General features: G+C 42.8%; 1 protein-coding gene across 1 annotated transcript; it reads left to right on the top strand.

Annotated features, from left to right (window-relative positions):
- Window positions 1-20,026: 20,026 nt before the first annotated feature.
- Window positions 20,027-22,462, top strand: LOC149199278 (putative disease resistance protein At1g61300). Its single transcript, XM_089400525.1, has one exon. It carries the CDS (start codon window positions 20,027-20,029, stop codon window positions 22,460-22,462), a length of 2,436 nt encoding a protein of 811 aa, XP_089256651.1.
- The last annotated feature ends 539 nt before the right edge of the window (window positions 22,463-23,001 follow it).

Genomic DNA, 23,001 nt, shown 5'->3' with positions numbered 1-23,001 from the left:
AGGAAGCGTTGTCCAATCTGGGAAAAGTCCTAACCAAGTGCATTGAGATGAACCTGTCCCTTAGTCCTGAAAAGTGTGAATTCCTGATGACTGAAGGGACCGTGCTAGGCCATACCATTTCTTGCCAAGGGTTACAAGTGGATCCTAACAAAATTGCTCTCATCAAAAAGGTTCCACCCCCTCAGAAGGTAAGAGATGTTCGAAGTTTCTTAGGATTAGCGGGATATTATAGGAGATTCATTAAAGACTTCAGCAAGCTAGCCTCGCCATTGTTTAGCCTCTTGGCAAAAGATGTTGAGTTCAAATGGACTGACGATTGTCAGAAGGCTCTGAATGAATTAAAGGACAAGTTGGTGTCTGCCCCAATCCTGAGAGGTCCAAACTGGGCCCTACCTTTCCACATCCACACTGATGCCTCGAACAAAGCCATAGGGGCAGCCTTAGGACAAGTTGAACAAAAACTTCCATATGCCATCTACTTTGTTAGCAAAAACTTATCCAAGGCAGAACTAAATTAAACTGTAACTGAGAAAGAATTCTTGGCCGTGGTCCATGCACTGAACAAGTTCCAACATTATATCACTGGCTATCAAACATTTGTACATACTGATCATGCTGCAATTAGATATTTAATGAATAAACCAGATGTGAATGCTCGTATTATTAGATGGTTACTTTTGTTGCAGCAATTTGATTTGACTATCGTTGACAAACCAGGTAAAGAAAATGTTGTTGCTGACTTTTTGTCTAGATTGGATTTACCTGCAGATGAGGATGGAACAGTGGATGACCAGATGCCCGATGAACATCTGTTTGCTATTTCAGTACTCTCTCCATGGTTTGCTGATATAGAAAACTACCTTGTTTCAGCACAGTTCCCTCCGCAGTTATCCTCAAGAGAAAAGAGCAGAATCGTCAGAAAGAGTGCCTCATTCACTTGGATCGGCGGCAACCTGTTCAAGCTTGGCCCTGATCAGATCTTGAGGCGTTGTGTAAGGGAGGAGGAAGTCTTTGATATCCTCCTCACCTGTCATGACGGGCCTTGTGGAGGACATTTTGCAGCAAAGAGGACTGCCTTCAAAATCCTGCAGGCAGGCTACTATTGGCCCACGCTTCATCAAGATGTCAGAAGGTATATCAGCCAGTGTGACCGGTGCCAAAGGATGGGGAAACTGACTCCAAGGGATGAAATGCCTCTCCAACCTCAAGTGACTCTTGAGCCATTTGAGAAGTGGGGTATGGATTTTGTGGGTCCAATCAATCCTCCTTCGAGGCAAAGGTCTTACATCATTGTGTACACAGACTACCTGACAAAGTGGGCAGAAATCAAGGCAATCAAAGTAGCGACAGAAGAAAAGGTGGCCGAGTTCTTAAGAGAAAACATCTTCTACAAATTTGGCTACCCAAGAGAGTTAGTCACCGATCAAGGAAGCCAGTTCACCTCCAACTTAATTGAAGACCTACTAGCTCATCACAAAATCAAGCATAGGACTTCCACCCCCTATCATCCTCAAGCAAATGGGCAGGTGGAAGTCACCAATAGAGCATTGGAAGGGATCTTGACTAAGGTGGTGAGCAACAGTAGAAAATATTGGGCAGATCGCCTGGTTGAGGCCACGTGGGCTTACAACACCACTTGGAAGACCACAACCGGCTTCACACCTTATGAGCTGGTCTATGGGAAGAGAGCTTTGCTGTCAATTGAGTTTGAATACAACACCTTGAGGATGGCAGCTCAGCTGGACCTAGATCTCAGCCATGCCCAACAAGAAAGGTTATTGCAGCTGAATGGATTGGACGAGCACCGAATGCAGGCCCTTCTTCACTCAGAAGTGGTTCAACTTCAGAGGAAGGTGTGGCATGACCAACACCTCAATGACAAGCAATTTCAGCCGAGAGATTGGGCACTGTTGTATGATTCCAGGCATAAAGATTTCAAGGGGAAGCTGAGAACCAGATGGCTGGGACCATATGCAGTGGAAAAATGTAATGACAATGGATCTGTTCTTATTCGGACCATTGATGAGGAGGCCATCCCTATGCTTGTCAATGGGCATCGGTTGAAGATCTACAGAAAGCCTCTGTCAAGACAAGAATTCATCAAAACTGTGGAAAAATCAGTGTTGGTCATCGAGAAGGGTTCTGCCTCTATTTTGGGCATACCCTGAAGATCTTAAAAAAAATAAAAATAATAATAATAATAATAATAATAATAAAGATCCTTGGGTGAAAACCTCTCTGAGGCTCCCAAGGCAGATGGTAGGGGTGAAAACCTCATAGAGGCGCCCCTGCTGTCTTTCAAAAAAAAGGGGTTTGAAAAAGACCCTTGAGTGAAAACCTCTCTGAGGCGCTCAAGGTAGATAGTAAGGGTGAAAAACTCATGGAGGCGCCCCTGCTGTCTTTCAAAAAAACAAAAAAATAGGGACATCAAGTTCACAATGTGGCAATGCATGCAGGTTGCAGGTATTCTATGAAGGAAAAGAGGTCCCTCAACTCAAAGACAAGGGTCCTTACTATGTTACCAGGTGACCTCACCAGCACTCCCTCCAGAAACACTCATCTCTTCCAAGATCTGGGCACGATTTGATCACAGTTTAGTCTTCTACAGGAAGCTACAGGACTTTCTACAGGAAGTTCTGTATTTCTACAGGAAACTTCCTGTAGAAGTTTTGGACGGCCCAGAACCAATTGTGTGGGGAGATCTAATGCCCGAGGTCCGACACGAAGGCATGCAAGCTGATATTTTCTCCATCACGCACTGCTGTCACCTCCTTCTACCACCCCAGTTGCCATGCAATGGAAATACCTGCACAGTCAAATCAGAACACTGAATTATCAGAGGAAGCGATTCTCAAATGGGAAAAAGATGTAGAGATACCATGCAATACTTATCAAAGCCATCTGAGGGCCCTGCGATCATGACCGTGATGCCACCGTCTCCACCGTTCAGCATGCACCCGAGGAGGAAAAACTGCTACAGGACATCCTACAGGAATCCCGTAGCAGTTCAGCCAGCTAGAGTGTACACCATCAAGACGCCTGCAACACATAGAGCGGGCACCTGCAGCCGAGTCACAAGCGTCGTAACCATCAGCAGTCTGCGAAGAGGAACCCCCGTGCCTGTGCATGAAGCAGCAACGAGCAAATCTAATCACCATCGTCCTGAAACCTGAAAATCATGTCGCGGCCGCACAGGTAAGTGCCTCGCCCTTTCTTTCGTCAAATTACATGAATACTACTCTAGAATGTTTGCAAGTATGGAAATGAACGGGTTGAGCAGTCGAATGGCCATTCAACTGGCCACGACGACCAGTCAGATGGTCTAGTCGGATTTGGAAAGTGGTGGTCGTGGCAAGCAAAACGGGTAATAGACACGTGAGGAATGTCCAGTCGGGGAGAAGCGGCGATTTAACGAAAATGGCGGTGGCGGATCTGCGGGGAATGATGCGGCAGTCAGGGATATTTGCAGTGAAATGAGTAGGTGATGTCGTCCAACGGTCCGGCAGGGACAGCTCACCCTCGCACCACGAATTCTGCAGGGATTCAAATCCACCGGCTAGATTGCCACTCCATTCATTTATCATCCGCCATTTTGAAGTCGAGTGAGCATCCGAATTTCTCTGAAGCTCGTTACTCCAAGTCTTCGGCTTGTTCGAACGTCTGGTAGCGGCACAGAAGGCGCAGAACCACTGCCGTGCTCTCCAGAACCCGTGCGCTACTTCTACAGGAAAGCTACGCTACAGGAAGCTCACTGCCATGAGGAAAATTGGTCCCTTCACATCAAAGGTGGCGAATTGGAAAAGGTAAGCTTGAACCTGTTCCTCCCATGCAATTGGTTTAAAGGGTGGCGAAGTCGACGTCTTCAAAAATGTAAAATTACAGTCTGAGCACAAAATTGCAAGCGTCGTCTTCCTTTTGCATGAATTTTCGTCGAAGTATATGTGGGGTTTTCTACAGGATGTGATTTATAGTTGAGCCCCTGTCAAGGCTCATCTGTAGATAATCTTCACGAATTGTGTGCGTGACAGAGGCGTAATTCTACGCTCTGTCCCAAAGAAATCTGAAAGGCCGTCTTTTGATACGCACCTGCCACCTCCGGTTAACATAGCAGGCTTTCACCATGCCGGGTGGATTCATCAGAAAGGAACCGACGGACTCAAAGAAACTAAGGGAGAACCCTGAGGTGGTGGAACTGTTCACTCGTGCGCGATGGATGTCGTTCTGCGACAAACTTCAAGGTTATGATGATGAGGTGGCAGAGGAGTTCTTGCGAGCTCTGAAGCCAAAATAAAAAACGCTGGCCACTGTCAATTTCAGGGGTTTGAGTCTCAGACTCACCCCACAGTTCATCAGCAGAGTCACTGAGCTCCCGATGGGGGTACCGTGGGACAAGGAGGAGAGGAAATTAGGCCAGAAGGCTAAAAAGGAGTTCTTTCCACCGGAGGAGACATTCTCAGAGGATAAGAACGGGGTTCGCAGAGCTAGCTTACAGCCACTTTGGAGCGAGGTTAGCCTCCAAATTATGAAATACATCACATGCGAAGGACGGTTCAGCATTGTATATGGGTACCATTTCCAGCTACTCACAGAATTAAGGCATCAGATGGACCTACCTGCAGAAAGCAAACTAAGTATTCCCTACTTTCTCCTGCAGTCTATGACTGAATGTGCCACCAAGTTAAAAGAAGGCACGCCAGACTAGGTAGCTCATCATGGGCTCATTAAGCTCCTCGTGGAGGATGCACTCCACACATACAAAGTCCCTCTCTCGTGGGAAGCCTTCCGGAATTTGACTAAGGATGGCGATATCAAAATGTTGACCAAGGAGCTCACCTCCTCCAGCAGCGAGGAAAAGGAGTCAGTACGCACAGAGAAGAAAGGGAAAGGCCAAGAACCCACGGCCAAAGCACCGAAGAAAGAGCAAAAAGGGAAACAAGAGAAAAAGGTTGCCGAAGAGAAGGGTGACAAATCCACATTGACACCCAGGGAGAAAAGGTTACAAAGTAGGGTGGACAGGACTGAGCAAGTCCACGTCAGTAAAGGCACCTCGACAGCAGCCTCAACCAAGTCAAAAAGCAAAGCACCCGCAGTCAAACAAGCTAAAACGGTGCCACCTGTTTCTACAGGAAAACCAAAAACGGCTTCTACAGGAAGCCAGAAATCAGCTGATACAGGGCCTTCTACAGGAAGCCCTGAGAAAGGAAAACCAAAGGAAAAGAGAGCCGAAATTCTTGCAAGGGAGGCAGCAGCCGTGCTGGCCGCCCTTAGTACACCTCCTAAGACGAAGGAAAAGCGAAAGAGGGAGATCCCTCTGTATTTTAAAGCCCGGAGAAGTGTGAGAATCAAAACAGGTAGGCCACAGCCTCCATCCAGCAGCCCAATTACTATAGAGGATGCCCCTACTTCGCCCAGGGAGAGGTCCCCCTCAAAAATATCAGTCACTTATGAGCGGGGGAGCCCGAAGACAACCACGTGGAAAGAGAGAATGGACAGGTTGGCTTCACAAGGCCGGCTACAGGATGCTGAGGCCGCTCTACAGGAAACCTTAGCCCGGCTTAAGGAGACAGAGAGAATGGAGGGAGAGGCACCCTCATCACCACCTAGGGAAGACGAAGTAGAGCCACCAAGAGAAGAAGAGAAAGAGCATATTCCGGAACCAAGTCCCCAGCCAAGCTTAAGCTCATATTATAACTTCTTAGAAGCTGGAAAAATTATACCACAGAAATTCACTGTGCCACTTTTCTTCGCGTTGGAGGAAGAAAGAGTGAGAACTCACACGTGGATGAAAATAGCTAAATCAAAAGGAGTGGCTGATATAGGCCCCTTGGAGGAACAACTCAAGGAGGCATGAAAAGAATTAGCTATGGCCAAACATGTGGCAAACTGCCAGCGGGTGTTCCTACAGGAAGAAAACGAGAAACTTAGACTGCAGCTACAGGAGCTGAAGAAGGAAAAGGGCACATCCTCAGGGGACACTACAGCAGAACATCAAGGCAGAGAAGGACTGCAAGTCGGTCTTGGGGAGCCAACCTCGCATCTATAGGAAGGGGAACTGCAAGCACAAATCGAGATACAAGCTCTCAAACAACAGTTGCAGCAAAAAGGGGCACAACTGGCTTGCATGGCCAGTTGGGCCATGGATGCTATACAATGCAGACAGCCGTCCAAATCCTATGGCCTATACCTACGAGACCAGTGGCTGCAATTTCAAATCAACGCATTAGCGCAAAGGGGTATCTCCCAACTCCAAGACCCGCAGCAGTTCACAGCGTTATGTAATAGCAGTTCATCAGAGGATAAGGCCAAACTCTCGGAGTTCTATCTCCATAATTTGGCCCTTCCTAACGTGACTACATGGGATCCCAACACAGTTGTAGGGGATATGCAATTGATGGCATTTTCCTCATGGTTGAACCATGAAGAAAAGAGGGCAGCAGAAGTCAAGGAGGTCATGGACCGAGAATTACATGAGCCACTGCTGATCAGAGCAGAGCCAGGGGATCCCACTGCGTTGATAACGGCCCACCAACACTTAGCCACCAACCCTCAAACTTTATTGAAATACACGGATCAGCAGGCACAGGCCATAGCCCATTTTGAGGATATGGAGCGACTATTAGGGGACAACTATGTTCATGCTTGCACCCGCCGATGGAACACATTGTCCCACAGCCTTAAAATCAGAGAATACCATACTCCAACTCGAATGAGGGAAGCTATAGCACGGGTGCCCCTTTACAAGAAATCCATACAGAACCTCCAAGCCAATTGGATTGGCCTCAAGCTAAGCCCACCTCCGATGTTAGGATTGATGGAAGGCAGCACAGAAAAAGAAGAGAAAAAGCAGTGGGAGGAGGTGGAAAGGAAGGCTGGGTTCCATGCCAGTGAGGAGGAGACCACTTCAGAGGCCTGGGATGTGAGGGTGGCAGTGAAAGCAATGAAGGACGAGGAGCTGGATTAGTTGCTCAAGGATGAGCAATCATTTTAGCTGGGGGGTGATGATGAGCCCCAAATTTGGTAACATTTTGGGCTCATTTGGCCTAACTACCCTTGCTCAACCCTTCATTTTTCATAACTTATGCATCATTTTTTAGTATATTTATGTCATTTGTACGAATAAGGGCAGTCACTATTCCTAGGTGGCTAACACGTGCTTATTTCAGGTTTTTTGACATTTAATGGAGCAAAACCACGCAGATGAGGGCTAGGAGACAGCCAAGATGGGGTTGAGAATTCGTAGGAGGGTTGTCCACAGCATTAAATGGCCTTCCTCGGGATTTTCACCCCCAACTCCGAGCTCTGACAGCCACCACAACCGGATCTAGAAGGCAGCCAAACGGATTTTGAGGAAGCAGCAGTTCACTCCTAGTTTGGTCAGCCAAGCCCCACTGATTTAGGAGGCCAGCTTGGGGCCTCGAGATGTATAAATGATAGGGCTTTAGCCTTCGAAAAGGACTTTTGAAACCTTGTTGCACATTCTGGACTACGAGCTGCTAGCTCTGTTTTGCTCTTTTGTAGCCATTATTGGCATGTTATTTGACTTATGATTATTATCTTTTAATGGAAAGCAGACAGATTTGAGTTCAGTTCTGAGTTCTTAAAGGAGCCATAGCTCTCGGGGTTGGGCCCAACCTGAGAGCCTAAGGCCTCCTTCTTCTGTATTGTTATCTTTTCCTTCAGCATTATGGCTTTTTTCCCTTTTCATGCATTCAAACACAGTTTGCTGAGTTAGATTTCTTGGTGTAGTTAAGTAGGACATTGGTAGAAGATAGAGTTGCTTTAGATGTTTAGAATAAATCGAAGAGATTGGAGTTGATAAAAGTTCCAGAAAATGGTTGCTTGCACACTCATTTTCACCTCTTTCTAGGGGCTAGAATTGTAGACAGTGCTACCCACCAAAAACATCGGTTTACATGTTCATGCAATCTTTGATGCAATATCTTGTTTGTAGAAGTGTCCATGCGTTCAGATCTCTTGGAATGTTTCTTTGTTTCAGTACCATGCATGATTCTCCTTAGAAACAACGTTGTTGTTCATTGGTTTTATTAAACAGTTAGAATAGGTTAATAATATTTTGATTATGTGCAGGACGTGGATGATTTGTTTCGTTTACACTGTGCAGCGCTACTCCCTCACTCTCTTGTCCTTCTAAGCCGTGCCCAGGCCAACTACTCATCTCTCAACTAGACCTCTTGTCTTTCAGCTACTCTACTGCCCACGTTATCCTACCTTTTTCGGCCTTCCATTCCCTCTACCCTCCTTTAGACAAGCCAGCTTAGCACACCCCCTCTTCATCTCATCTCTCTGTCGCTGAGTCATTACAAACTCCCCTCCTACCTCCCTATCCATCCATGCAGCCTCTTCCACTCACCCATCACCCAAAAATCCGATTGTAGAACATCCTGTAGGAATTACTGAACTTCCTGTAGAAATTCTGAACATCCTGTAGAACCCCTGCAGACTTCCTGTAGAAGCTCATAAACACGGTTGCTTGGCATCCAAACTTTGTGAAACTCTCTGAAAGGATGTTAGGGACTCCTTAGACCCTCTCTGAGCCTTCCTGACCTCTTCCAAGCATTTCCCCCCCTTGATCTACCCCTGCACAGTAAAAATCCAGTTAGAAGCACATGCATAATAATTCCAACAACTTGAACAAAAAATACAAAAATATGTTCTCTTCAGATCAAAGTAGTCTAGACACATGCATCTCACCTTCCTAGAAGTAATGGCATCTCTTTCAGTAGTTTGCATTCCCACCTTTGCATCAGTAGGAATAGCTGGTAGAATTAGGGTTTGCTAGGGTTTGTGTTCTTTGTTGGCTTTCAGTTCCTTTCTACAGTAGGTTAATTTCCTTTGAGTTAGCTTTCGTTCATCGGTTAAAAAGCTTCTTCTAAGAGCTCATAGAAGTTGGCTTGAGCCCTAGCGGACTTGTGCCAGCTGACCAAGTGACAACTGCGGCAAGAGCTAGTACTTGTGCATACAACACCGTCGCTTCCAAGTTTGTTACGAACTACCGGGTTGATAAAATTAGAGAAGGAAGCTCCAGGAGTTGTAGCATTATTGCTACAATACTGGAGCCCACCAATCGCATGCTTGGTATCAAGTGTGATGGGATCGGTATGGTTCTTGGACAGTGGTGCGTCTTCTCAAATGACAGGGGATCGAGATTTGTTTTCTGATCTAGATGAGAAAGATCTTGGAGTGCACATCGAGATGAGCGATGATGGTAGATACAGTGCGACCAGTATCGGTACCATTTCCTTTGAGAGGGAGTCTGGTAAACCCTTCAGATTGAAGGAAGTGATGCATGTTCCAAGATTAAAGAAGAATCTTATCTTTGTGGCGATGTTAGAAGACAAGGGATATGATGTTGTCTTCAGCGAGGGAAAGGCTTTCCTGCACAGCAAGACAACTTGAGAAACTCGGAAGATAGGGGTTCGAGTCAGGAACATTTATCAGTTGCATGTAGATGCATGCAAAGCCTTGAGCAGCAAGGCAACTGATGGAGACTTGGTGGTTGAGAGGGAGGGTATATTACCTCTCAACATGCTGAGCCAGAAGAAGTCTCAGACAATTGTGGAGGAGCCACAATTGGTGCAGCAGCTTCAGGAGGTTGTGGAGTAGCCACAACAGGGGAAGCTGAGAGGAGATCGAGTAGAGACATCTACTCATGCAGAGACCTCCAGTAGGGGGAAACTTCGAGCCAGCTGGGTTGGGGGATCACATGCAGCCATACCTCCAGGTAGGAGGTGGGCGACATAGAGTGATCGTCCCAAGGAGGAGGGGTAGGATCCTTGAGGTACCCAACCTCTTGGATGAGACCTTGCTACGGGAGCCCCGATGTGGAGTAGCAGGAACTGACTGATTGGGTAGAGACAGATACGGATGGAGCAGCAGAGAGAGCGACAGTGTAGGGAATCCCAGGACAGCACATAGCTAGCAGGCTGCAGCAATGCGAGAGGCACAAGTGTTTTGCACAATGCTAGGTGGCACAGAGAGGTGTGCAATGGTGCGAGATGCATGGAGATGTTGCAGTAGCGCAGATGTCAGAGAGGGAGCACTTGTCAGCAGCAGGTAGAGCTTCAGCATCAGAGTATGTTCCTAGCCCAATAGAGTGGTCAGTTGGGAGTGTTTTTTGTTCCAAGTGTTGTTGGAGCAAGTGGACCGGGCAAATGTGTTGCATGCAGAACATTCCAGAGTTGCAGGATAGGGGCTGCAGATAACCCATATCTTGTTGAGAGGGAGTGTTGAAAATGCAACAAGATGATGGAGCTTAGTGGAAAGGAGTCGCATTCACTAAGTTTGCCCGCATGATATTTTTGGCGCAAAGTCTATTTTTAGACATATGGATCGTGGTCTATGAGTTGCAGTATGCTATTTGTGGATGATTGGTCATGTTGGGAAAAATAGATGGAATTCTATTTTTGGTTCACAGCGGTGTGATCAGAGTCTATTTTTAGACTGCCAGGCTAAAAATAGAAACAGTCGAATATTATTAGCTCTTAATAATATTTGGACTATAAACATTATCTTATCCTCTTGGAGCACTTCAATTCGAGCTACGAATGTGGCACATGCAGCTGACAGAAGGAAATACGCTTTTCTTATGTGTTAGTTGAGCTATTGCATGGAGGACTTCAGTTAGAACTCATGCATGTGAGTTCTGTGGAGTTGGATGTGGAGTTGATGGAGTTGTGTTCAGTTGAACTAGTTGTATTCAGTCTAACTGAAGAATACACTAGTGATGAGTTGTGTGAATTGATTGTTAATTAATTCACTAATTATTAACTCATAAAGAAACTAAAGAATACATCAATTAACTCGGTGCATGGACAGTTCAGTGGAGACAGGTGTTAGAGGTAAGTGAAAGGGTGAGTTGTGACTATCAGTTGTGCATGAGATTTGCACAATCAATGGGATTGAGTTATGCCAATGAGGATTGCGCACTATGGGCCAATACCAAGTGAATTATAGCTTGTGCTCATGTGATTTCCAGTGTGGGTGATTCCCTTAAGGTAAATACGAGTTTGGTTCAGCCATTCTCATTCATTCTCTTGCAGGATTGCGCAGTGGAGGCAGGCAAACAGTGGAGGAGATTTGAGGCATCAGATCTGAGCTGGTTTGTGTGTAACAGGTGGAGATAGTACTGAGTACTTGCAAGGATTATTGTACTATGTATTGTTACATGTTCTCAATCATTATAATATACAGATAGTTGGGGGTTTTCAGCTGTATGCTTTCCCCGGGTTACATACTGTGTTAATGTGCACATGCGATTGATGTTTCATTGTTTTTAATGCTACTAAATTGGTGATCAACATAGAGGAGGTTATGTATTATGCATGTATTCCGAAATAGTGTATAATTGGGATAATCTCTGTGAATAAGTGTCATATTATTCAAAATTTCTATAGTAAGTCCCACAATGCTCAATAATACATGCATGAAATAGGTGCCATGGCTCAATGAGCTTCTCAATATTATGTTGAAATGTCTAGTGAACCATTAAAAGAATCACCCATGAAATCCAATATTGGAAATGCTAAGTTATCACTTGATTTCTCAAAAGGATGTGCAAGATTTCCTAAAGAAGGTGCTCAAAATGGAGTCCAAAAATAAAAGTCCCTTCTCTCTAGTTAGGAGGTTATATTTATACAGAAATGAGGTGACTCTTCACCTCCCTTCATGATTCTTCAATTACCGTCATGACTTTTCAACTTCCACTTGAGTTTTCATTTCTACATTTATTATATTTCTAATTCCAAAATACTTTCATTTACAAACATTAAATGGAAATTAAGAAAACAAGATATGTTCATGGAGCAAGATGCATAATAGGCATGTTACGTGCCTTAATATGTAACTCCCAAGTCATGTATGTGTGCCAAGCCTTGCATTTAGTAGCAACCGATCTGACTTTTTGTGATTTTTCATTATCAAATCTTACTTGCCATTCTGAGGCATCCCGAATAAACATCTTTGATTTCATTTTCATTTAGCTCAAAATCATCGAAATCTTTGTTTGCAGCGTTGTTGGATTTGCAACATACTGTGTAATTGCTTCCTTTGCAACTTCTCGATCATCCCATACAACAACTTGTTTTATAGGATCTAATACCTCTTGAATCTCTCACCTAACTTCTTCTTCTAGCCTTATCTCTCTCGGTGCACCAATAGAGGGTATTCTATGCACTTTGACAAGAGATTCCAATTGTGACTATGAATCTTTTGATAAGAAGATATCATTATAGCCATGTTTTTACCCTACTTTCCATGTGATAGCACAAACATCCTTACTTCCACCTTGTCCAATTCCACAGTCAATCTTCCTTTTTGGATAGTTTTTTCAGTGCATTAGGATACTCCATCCTCCATTCTTGGATGTAATCCATGGCTAAGAGTGAATTTTATCAATGCTCATCTCGCTTCTAATTCTCCATGCATCTCGGGGAGTGGGGCTACTACCTTGTGTAAGATCATGATTTCATCATAGACCCGCCTTATGACTTCCACTGGAACTTTAAATTCCTCAAGAATTGCTGACTATAGATCTTCCTTGCATGAGTTTGTTGCTGATGAGGTATGAAATTCTCCATGAAGTTGATCATTTTGTTGTTATGAAATGGCCAATTTTCCCTTTAATTTCTCAACTTCCTTTATCAAAATATCTACATTCTTCTTAGTTGCAGCCACAAATACAATGTCGATAGAGGTTCTATCTGTAGAAATTTTGAATAATTTAACACATATTCACAGAGATTATCTTGATCATACAATTATAAGCGGAACATGTATAATGCATTATCTCCTCTACGTTGATCATCAATTTACAGAAGCAGAAACATTCACAGGCACACATAGCAGCATCAATCAAACTCATTAACACAGTATGTATCCTGGGGAAAGCATCTCGCTAAAAACCCCACACTATCTGTATATTATATTGATTGAATCATGTAACATTACAAAGTACAATGCTTATCACAAACAATCCAGTACCAGCTCCACCTGTTACACACAATACAGCTCAGATCTGATCTCCAAATCTATTCCATTGCTTGCCTGCCTCTCCAGCTCAATACCTGCTCAAGGACTGATGAGAATGGTTTACCAAACTCGTATTTGACCTGCAAATAATCACTCACACTGTGTTGGACGTGATCACAGGCTACAATTCTTGGTATTGGCCAATTCATTGGCATACTCAATCCCTCTGATTTGTGCAAATCATCATGCACAGCTATAGTCACAACTGATAGCAATCTGATCCTCTAACACATGTCCCTGCTGAACTGAACATGCACTGACATGCAACTGAGTTAACTGATGTATTCTATAGTTGCATTATGAGTTAATAACTTGTGAATTAATTAATAACTAATTCACCCAACTCATCTCTAGTCTATTGATCAGTTATACTAAATACAACTAGTTTAACAGAGCTAAACTGAACACAACTCCATCAACTGCACCTCCAGTCCACTAAACTCAACTCACTTGAGTTCTAACTGAAGTCCTGCATGCAAATATTATTCATCCCATAGGTAACCACATATTTCCCTCTGGGATCTGCATGTACCACATCTGTAGCTCATCCTAAAGTGCTCCAAGAGAATAAGATCAAGTTTATAGTCCAAATATTATTATGAGACAATAATATTTGACTTTTCTATTTTTGACAGCTAGTCTAAAAATAGACTTTGATCACTCACACTGTGATCACTCACACTGTGGTCACCCACACTATGATCACTCATACTGTGATCACCCACACTGTGATCATCCACACTGTGATCAAAAATAGAACTTCCGCCATAATTTTCCTGCGGGCCCACTTAGTGAAGGTGACTCCTTTCCATTAAGCTCCATCATCTTGTTGCATTCTCAACAAGCATTTCTTGTTGCACACTTTTCAACACTCCCTCTCAACAAGAAAGGATTCCTCTCAAACCCGATCCTGTAACTCTGGAATGTTCTCCATGCAACACATCTGGCCGGTCCACTTTCTCTGTCATCAAAGTCTCTGACTGTTATTGCCTCTGTCGACTGAAAACTCTGCACCTCTGTGCTCTTCAGTATCTGACTGCTCTAGCCTCTGTCACTTTCATCTCTGACTGCATCTGTGCTGCTGTTGGTTCTATCTCCCAGCATTGCATCCGCACTGCACCTCCCAACTGACCTCCCTGTTGGGCTAGAAAAACCCTCTGATGCTTAAGCTCTACCTGTTGCTGACAAGTTCTCCCTCTCTGACATCCGTGCTACTGCAACATCTCCATGCATCTCGCACCATTGCACACCTCTCTGTGCCACCTAGCACTGTGCAAAACACTTATGCCTCTCGCATTGCTGCAGCCTGCTAGCTATGCGCTGTCCTGGGATTCCCTGAACTGTCGCTCTCTCTGCCGCTCCATCCGCATCTGTCTCTACCCAATCAATCAGTTCCTACTACTACACATTGGGGCTCCCGTAGCAAGGTCTCACCCAAGAGGTTGGGTACCTCAAGGATCCTACCCCTCCTCCTTGGGACAATCAATCCACATCACCCCACCTCCTACCTGGAGGTATGGCTGCATGTTATCCCTCAGCCCACCTGGCTCGAAGTTCCCCCCTACTAGAGGTCTCTGCATGATTAGATGTCTCTACTCGATCTCCTCTCAGCTTCCCTTGTTGTGGCTGCTCCACAAGCTCCTGAAGATGCTGCACGAATCGTGGCTCCTCCACAATCGTCTGAGACTTCTTCTGGCTCTGCATGTTGAAAGGTAACATACCTTCCCTCTCAACCACCAAGTCTCCATCAATTGCCTTGCTGCTCAAGGCTTTGCATGCATCTTGAACCTCAAGAGCATACAGGTTCTTGACCTGTGAACCCTCCTCATGACAATGAAAGCATCGCACTTTCGATTTGTCAACCTTCTTCCCACCACTGGAAGAACTGGATTCAGAAAGAGAACCCTTCCCCTTCCCCTTCTTCGCCTTACATCGCTAAGGCACAGTTCTCCTCATCCTGCATGGATGAAGAACCATCTCTGGTGCTCCATCTAATCTCCTCCTGCACAAGATCCGACCAAAGTCTCTCCCATCCTAGCAGTTTCTCCCTTCCATTCATCGAGTCCTGGTAGCTATGCCAACTCTTAGGAAGGTCAAGGAGTGCTAGACTCACCATCCTCATCCGACAATCACCCCCACACTTCCCAGCTCATCCCGGCATTAGGTGAACTTCGTGAGATACTGGGACATACTGTCTCCATTCTCACACTTAATGTTTCTGAGTTTTATCTCTTGCTTTGGAATTAAATTCGAATTCCACCAGCTCAAAAACTCAACCACTTCCGATCTAGAATTCATGAGAACAAAGTATTTCTTGTACAGAGGTTGACTGTCTGGGCATTCACCGGATATCTCACCTTCCAAAAGAAGGATGAATCCAGAGGCTACCTGGCCCGATTACAGACTCTGCCTGAAGAAGTAAAATGTAAACACTACCTGAATAATAGATATGATGATCAATCTTCGCTTGATATCCTGTAAAAATCTCTTCTACAAATCAAGCAGCTCTGGTACCATGTAGAAATTTTGAATAATTTAACACATATTCACAGAGATTATCCCGATCATACAATTATAAGCGAAACATGTATAATACATAATCTCCTCTACGTTGATCATCAATTTACAGAAGCAGAAACATTCACAGGCACACATAGAAGCATCAATCAAACTCATTAACACAGTATGTATCCTCGGGAAAGCATCTCGCTAAAAACCCCACACTATCTGTATATTATATTGATTGAATCATGTAACATTACAAAGTAAAATGCTTATCACAAGAAATCCAGTACCAGCTCCACCTGTTACACACAATACGGCTCAGATTTGATCTCCAAAACTATTCCACTGCTTGCCTGCCTCTCCAGCTCAATACCTGCTCAAGAACTGATGAGAATGGTTTACCAAACTCGTATTTGACCTGCAAATAATCACTCACACTGTGTTGGATGTGAGCACAGGCTACAACTCTTGGTATTGGCCAATTCATTGGCATACTCAATCCCTCTGATTTGTGCAAATCATCATGCACAACTATAGTCACAACTGATAGCAATCTGATCCTCTGACACCTGTCCCTCCTGAACTGAACATGCACCGACATGCAACTGAGTTAACTGATGTATTCTATAGTTGCATTATGAGTTAATAACTTGTGAATTAATTAATAACTAATTCACCCAACTCATCTCTAGTCTATTGATCAGTTAGACTAAATAAAACTAGTTTAACAAAGCTAAACTGAACACAACTCCATCAACTGCACCTCCAGTCCACTAAACTCAACTCACTTGAGTTCTAACTGAAGTCCTGCATGCAAATAATAGTCATCCCATAGGTAACCATGTATTTCCCTCTGGGATCTGCATGTACCACATCCGTAGCTCATCCTGAAGTGCTCCAAGAGAATAAGATCAAGTTTATAGTCCAAATATTATTATGAGACAATAATATTTGACTTTTCTATTTTTGACAGCCAATCTAAAAATAGACTTTGATCACTCACACTTTGATCACCCACACTATGATCACTCACACTGTGATCATCCACACTGTGATCATCCACACTGTGATCAAAAATAGAACTTGCGCCATAATTTGCCTGCGGGCCCACTTAGTGAAGGCGACTCCTTTCCACTAAGCTCCATCATCTTGTTGCATTCTCAACAAGCATTTCTTGTTGCACACTTTTCAACACTATCGTTGTAGGATTTGTTCTAGTTTCCATCACAATTTCCCTCTCTAAGGTGATCGATATAGGATTATCTAGGAAAATACTTTCACCTTTCTTGGGTAATTTTGAAATTGAACTAATCAAATGTGAAGCTTAAAAGGTCTAGTATCATGTCTTCCTCTTCAAATGTGACTCCCATTTTACTAGTCGAAAAGTGGATATTCATTGTAGACAATATTGTTTATGCTTAAAAAAAATTCAACCTAGCCTCTTCCTTTGCTTTATCATCTCGCTCCTTGGCAAGTAATTCCTCTTCTGGTTGCCTAGCCAATGCCTCTTCTTCCTTCATATTTCTTTTTGCTTCTTCAACTTGTTTTCTTGTCATTTGTTTCATTCTCTCCTCTTTCGCCTTTTTCTTTCTGGCTTCTTCTTCTTTCCTCTTCCTTCTTCTTTCCCAGTGCTTCCTACTTTTGTTTTTCTTGTTCTTCCTTTTTCTTCATTTCCTCTTTTTTTTTTGTATCCTCTTCTTTCTTTCTTTTGGCTTCTTCCTTGGCTTTCTTTTAGCTTCCTTCTCTTCCCTTTATTTATTTTTTCTTTCTTTTTTGGCCTCATATTCTTGATATTTTTCTTTTTAGCTTCCTTCTCTTCCCTTTATTTATTTTTTCTTTCTTTCTTGGCCTCCTATTCTTGATTTCTGGTAAGTTCGACTCTTTTCTCCTCGAAATACATGTTCTCTTGTGATTCCTTTTCTAAATGTTTAGGGTTGTTTGTAGTTTTAGAGGAACATACTCCTTTATTTGCTTCAATCGCTTTGGCATCATTAAGGAAATATTTATCTTTTCTTCCTCTACATAAATAACTGGAGCATACATCCAGCCATACTTTATTCTTGCATAATGTTGAGTGGCAACAACCTTGAAATCATATTTATGATTACCCAACTCTCCAAACTTAAAGTGTTCTATTAAATTTTCTATGCCCACACCACCAAATCCAACAACAACTTTGTTCATCAAGTAATTTTGTATAACACAAACACAACGAAAGCACTCGTACAGAGTATCTGTGAAATTTTCAAAATATATTCAGAAGTCTCAAAATGATAATTTCATCTCTTACTGGACTTGCCCAACAATAATTCGGTAGATATTTTACCACGGTTTGAGGAAGGCAATCACAAGTTCGGTAGATATTTTAAAGCAACTTAAATCCAAGTTAGTAGCCACTAATTCCATAGCTTTTCTGACTGATATATCACAAATCAAATGAGTGAACCACTTCTGTTGTCAAATTTGAGTGTGAACCATTTGAGTCGTCAAAATGAGTGAACCATTTGAGTTGTGAAAGGAGAACTTTAGGTTTGGAATGGTGGGTAATGTGCCTTTTGGAACCCTAACTTATCACGAAAGAAATGTGGGGTTTGGAGTATTGTAACCAATCCATCTATTGTAAAACAATATATCCTATCTCAGAATCTAACCAATCCATCTATTGTAAAACAATAGTCCATATCTTGTGCACCTGCACCTATACTTGTACTTTGTTGTAACCTGTGCACAATATCCCTATATTTGACATCTTGATGTCCTACCCACAAGATATTGTCTTGTAAGTCTATCCCATAAGAGCTTTTAACTACTACGTGATTTACCTGTACCCACCTGTTGAGAGCATATGCCACTATGTTCTCTTTACCTTTGATGTATCTGATCTCAAAGTCGAACTCACTGATCGTAGCTAACCACCGAGCCTGCCTACCATTTAGATTCAGTTGGTCAAATAGATATCGCAAACCACTGTGATCACTCATCAATGTAAAACTCCTTCCTAGAAGATAGTGTCTCCACATATTTAATGCGTGTATAATTGTTTCCAAATCAAGATCACACGTGGTATAGTTTTGCTCATGCTCATTCAGTTTCCATGAATCATAGCATACTACCTACCCATATTGCATAAGGACTCCATCAATTCCCCTCTTGCAAGTATTTGTGCACACTACAAACTCTTTGTCCGGATCTGCAATCTTTAACATTGGTGCATGTGTCAACAACTATTTGAGCTGCTCAAAATTAGCCTCGCATTCCTCTATCCATTCAAACTTCTTACCTTTTCTTTGCAAAAATGTAATAGGATAAGAAATCTACTAGAAGTTCCTGATGAACCTCCTGTAGTTACCTGCCCAACCCATGAAAGATCTCACCTCATCCACATTCTTAGGAGATACCCATCCCATGATGGCTTATATCAAATGAGTGAACCATTTCTGTTGTCAAATTTGAGTGTGAACCATTTGAGTCGTCAAAATGAGTGAACCATTTGAGTTGTGAAAGGAGAACTTTAGGTTTGGAATGGTGGGTAATGTGCCTTTTGGAACCCTAACTTATCACGTAAGAAATGTGGAGTTTGGAATATTGAGTTGACTTGCGTAAGGTGGGGTTAGAAATTTCTATGGTCAATAAAGCAACTGAGGATGGCTGCGGGGTTCGCAATCTTGACGTTTGGTGTTTCAAATTTATGTGGTCAATAAGGCGAGTGAGGATGGCAGTCGGCGTCGAGAAGACAAAATGGTGGACGTATGCTCTAAGATCATAAGATTGGGAAGATTTTTTAAATATATGTCAAAAATCTAAAGCAAAGTGTGTTTAATGTTGTGATTCAATGATTTTATATCTTAGCTTCCATTATTTAATGATCTAAGATTAGGATGTTTTAACATTATTTAAGACTTATAGGTTCTAATATTTAATGATCTAAGACTTTATATTATAAAATTGGAATATTTCAACATGATATAAGATTTTATGTAATAGAATAGGGATGTTTCCGAATGATATAAGACTTTATGTTATAGATTTGAGAGTTTTCAAGTGACAATATTCATGTCAAATCCAATAATCTTACATAATATGTTTTATGTTGAATAAATAATTTAATAATCTAAAAATTTGTGTTATAGGATTAAGAAGACTCTATTTTCTTAGTCACCAACTACTAATATGCATGTCAAATCCGAACTGACGATGACTTCAGAGTGCCCTGCTCTAAACCTGCAATTGTTTGCTTATTTCAGGTGTGAAATTGCAGTCAGAAGAGGTTCGACATTAGTGGTGATTATCTTGCATTTATGTTGTTTAAAATATCTACAGAACTTTTGATTGCCTTCCTCAGACAGTGCTGTACTCAGTACTGGTATTATCGCTAGAGAATTCCAGTGACAGAAGAAATTGTCATTTTGAGATTTGTGAAATTGTCATTTGAGATACTCTGTGTGCGCCCTTTTGTTGTGTTTGTCTTTATATAATGGCTGAAGCTATGGTCGTCTCTGGATTTGTTGGTGTGGGCATAGAAAAAGTAATCAACCAGATTCTTCACCGGATAGGGATTGCTGTTCGCTACAAAAAGGAATTGGCTTCTCTTCAGCATCTGCTAACAGATGTCCAACCTATCATCAAGCAGATCCAGCGATACCGCCCAGCGTTGAACAGGAAGAATGGGATTCCCTCTTCTCAGTGCTATCACAAGGTTTCACCCATCAATATATGGCTTACAAAGTTGGATTTCCTTCTCCAACAAGCTTCAGAAATGGTGCAACAATGCACAACTACACCAAGGTATATTAATGTTATTTTCCGATATCAATCAAGTAGAAAGATCGCTCATCTTATTTCAGACATTAAAGAACATCTACAATTGTCTCCTTTGGCTGCGTGGGCCCATACTCCTGAGCTCCTGGAGGAACTCAAGCAGGAAATTGGGCAGAGTATGAAGGAAAGCATCGAAGCCATGCCTTCTTCAAGCATTTCTTCTGCAACCACATCCCAATCTCTTGCTTCAACGGGATTCTTCATCCAGGAGCCCCTTATAGTCGGACAAGACAGAGCTTTTGCAACTCTCGAGAAGCTACTGATAGATTCACAGTTCTCGTGCATTGGCGTGGTTGGCAAGGGTGGATCTGGAAAGACTCTGCTTCTCAAGAGAATCTTCAGCAGTGAAAGCGTGCGGAATGTCTTTAGCGATGGCTTATTACTTTGGCTTACTGTCTCTCAGTGTCCGTCATATAAAAGTCTTGGGAAGGAACTCTGTCAGCAGATAGCAATCCAAACAAATATGCATGATGTGGAATATAATCTGAACCCAGAAGGTGTAAAAATCTGGATGAATCAGAGTATGCAGGCAAAGAGATTTGCCTTGTTCCTAGATGACGTATGGGGAGATGGTGCGAAATTGCTGGAAGAATTAGGTGTACCCTTGCTAACCAATCACTCGACCTCCAGAGTTATTGTGAGTTCGAGGGATAACAGAGCATTGTTCGAGATGGGGGTTAATGCAGAAAGGTCCACAATAAAAATGGAGGATTTGACGGAAGATGAGAGTTGGCCGTTGTTTTCTCATCACGCTTTTCCATATAGTAATAGAAATCCGCCAGTAGGCATTGAGGAGAAAACGGCCAGGGTTGTGTGTGCCAGGTGTGGAGGGCTTCCGCTTGCGATCAAAGCAGTTGGGAGGTCAATGGCAGGCATTACTGATCCAAAAGAATGGGAGTTCGCAGTGGGGAGGCTGCCAAACGCCGACGCCCAAGACCTTCGAGAAGCTCTGTATGATCCACTGAGGTGGAGTTACGACGCCCTAGGCAAGTACGACATTAATCTGCAATTGTGCTTTCTATACCTATCTGCCTTTTTAGAAGAGGAGATCATCTGGATCGAACGTCCGATTATACTGTTTCTAGGCGAAGGGCTACTTGCAAGAAAGAATGGGCGCAGCCACGACCCATTGGAGGTGGGGAGAATTTACATAAACCTTTTGGCGGATCGTTGCTTGATCGAACCTACATTGAGAGACGTGGATGGATCCGTGGTGTATTTCAGGGTGCACGACGTCCTGCGTGATTTAGCAATACAAATCGCTGAGCGGGAAGAAAACTTCTACTGCCGTGCCGGTAAGGGTTTGGCAGCCTTAACTGAAGATGAATGTTCAGGGCGCACTCTGTTTTTCTTGAACTACAACAAATTGAGATCACTTCCAGTGTCGTTCCGAGCTCCAGAATTGTCCTCGTTGATGTTGGCTGGAAATGCAAATTTCAGAGAGATTCCAAGAAAAATGATTAAGAGTATGGTTTCCCTTAAGATTTTGGATCTGAAGGGGACATCCCTCCGGTCATTGCCGGAGAGTGTAGGGTGTTTGAAACAGTTGGTATTCCTCGGGTTAGAAGGGGTGCCCATTACCAAGCTGCCTACCACACTTACAAATCTTGTATCCCTAGAAGTCCTACTTTGTGGGTCAAAAATCAAAGAATTGCCGTCTGACATTCATAGGCTAAGATCCCTAAAGGTTTTAGGGCTTGAGAACTGTGAAGATTTACAATATCTGCCTTGGCGTATGTCACAGCTTACCTCTTTGCAGTACTTAATGATCACTGGTTGCAGTCGGATGTGGACAAAAAATGACAGAAGAAGCCCTAAAATGGTGGCTTCTATCAATGATTTGAACACTCTAACCCAGCTGAAGCAGTTATACCTGGATAACAATGGAGAATTCATTAGCAGGGGAACAATGGGCAGTATGGATCAATTAGAGACTCTGCAATTGAGATTCACAGCGCTCACAAATTTACCAAATGACTTCTTCAGTCTGTCTAAGCTGAAAAGGCTTTTGTTAAAATGTCCTTGTGTGGTGAAAATGGAGAGTAGGTTTTACACATTTGAGAATTTAAGCTGGCTTAGGTTGGAGGGATGAAACAAGTTGGAAGAACTTCCAGATTTACATAAACTTAGAAATTTAAAAAAATTAGAAATTATAAACTGTTCTAAATTAGAAAAATTTCCTGAAAATTTTGGTACAAAAGGAACATTTCCTTTATTGAAAATATTTTCAATAATTTTCCTAAAAAATTTACAAGAATTACCCTTGATAGAAGAAGGTGCAATGCCTTCACTTCAAATATTCACTTTGATGTCATGTGAAGCATTGAGGATGTTACCAGAATGTTATTTGAATATTAAAAAGCTTCAAAAAATAAGACTCTGGGGCTGTTCAATGGTGATAGAGAATCTAGACAAAATCAACAAAGCAAATAAAACAGTAGAAATAGTAACAAAGTCTACAAGAGAGGTCATACATTTTTTAGAAAGATGGGTTAGAACAGAAAATATAAAAGAACATTATTTTTATGGTGAATTTTGGTGTAGTGAATTTTCTCTCTTTTTACAAGAGATCGGGGAGAGGACTGGGGAAATGTCCACCGGAACTTTAGGATTATGTAATTTTTACATGGA

This window comes from Pinus tabuliformis, chromosome 2_1 (genome assembly GCF_031772625.1).
Source record: "Pinus tabuliformis cultivar Carrire ecotype Pingquan chromosome 2_1, CPIR1, whole genome shotgun sequence".
Taxonomy (NCBI): Eukaryota; Viridiplantae; Streptophyta; class Pinopsida; order Pinales; family Pinaceae; genus Pinus; species Pinus tabuliformis.
Note: the sequence above shows the minus strand (reverse complement) of the source record. Positions and strands in the feature narration are given on the sequence as shown.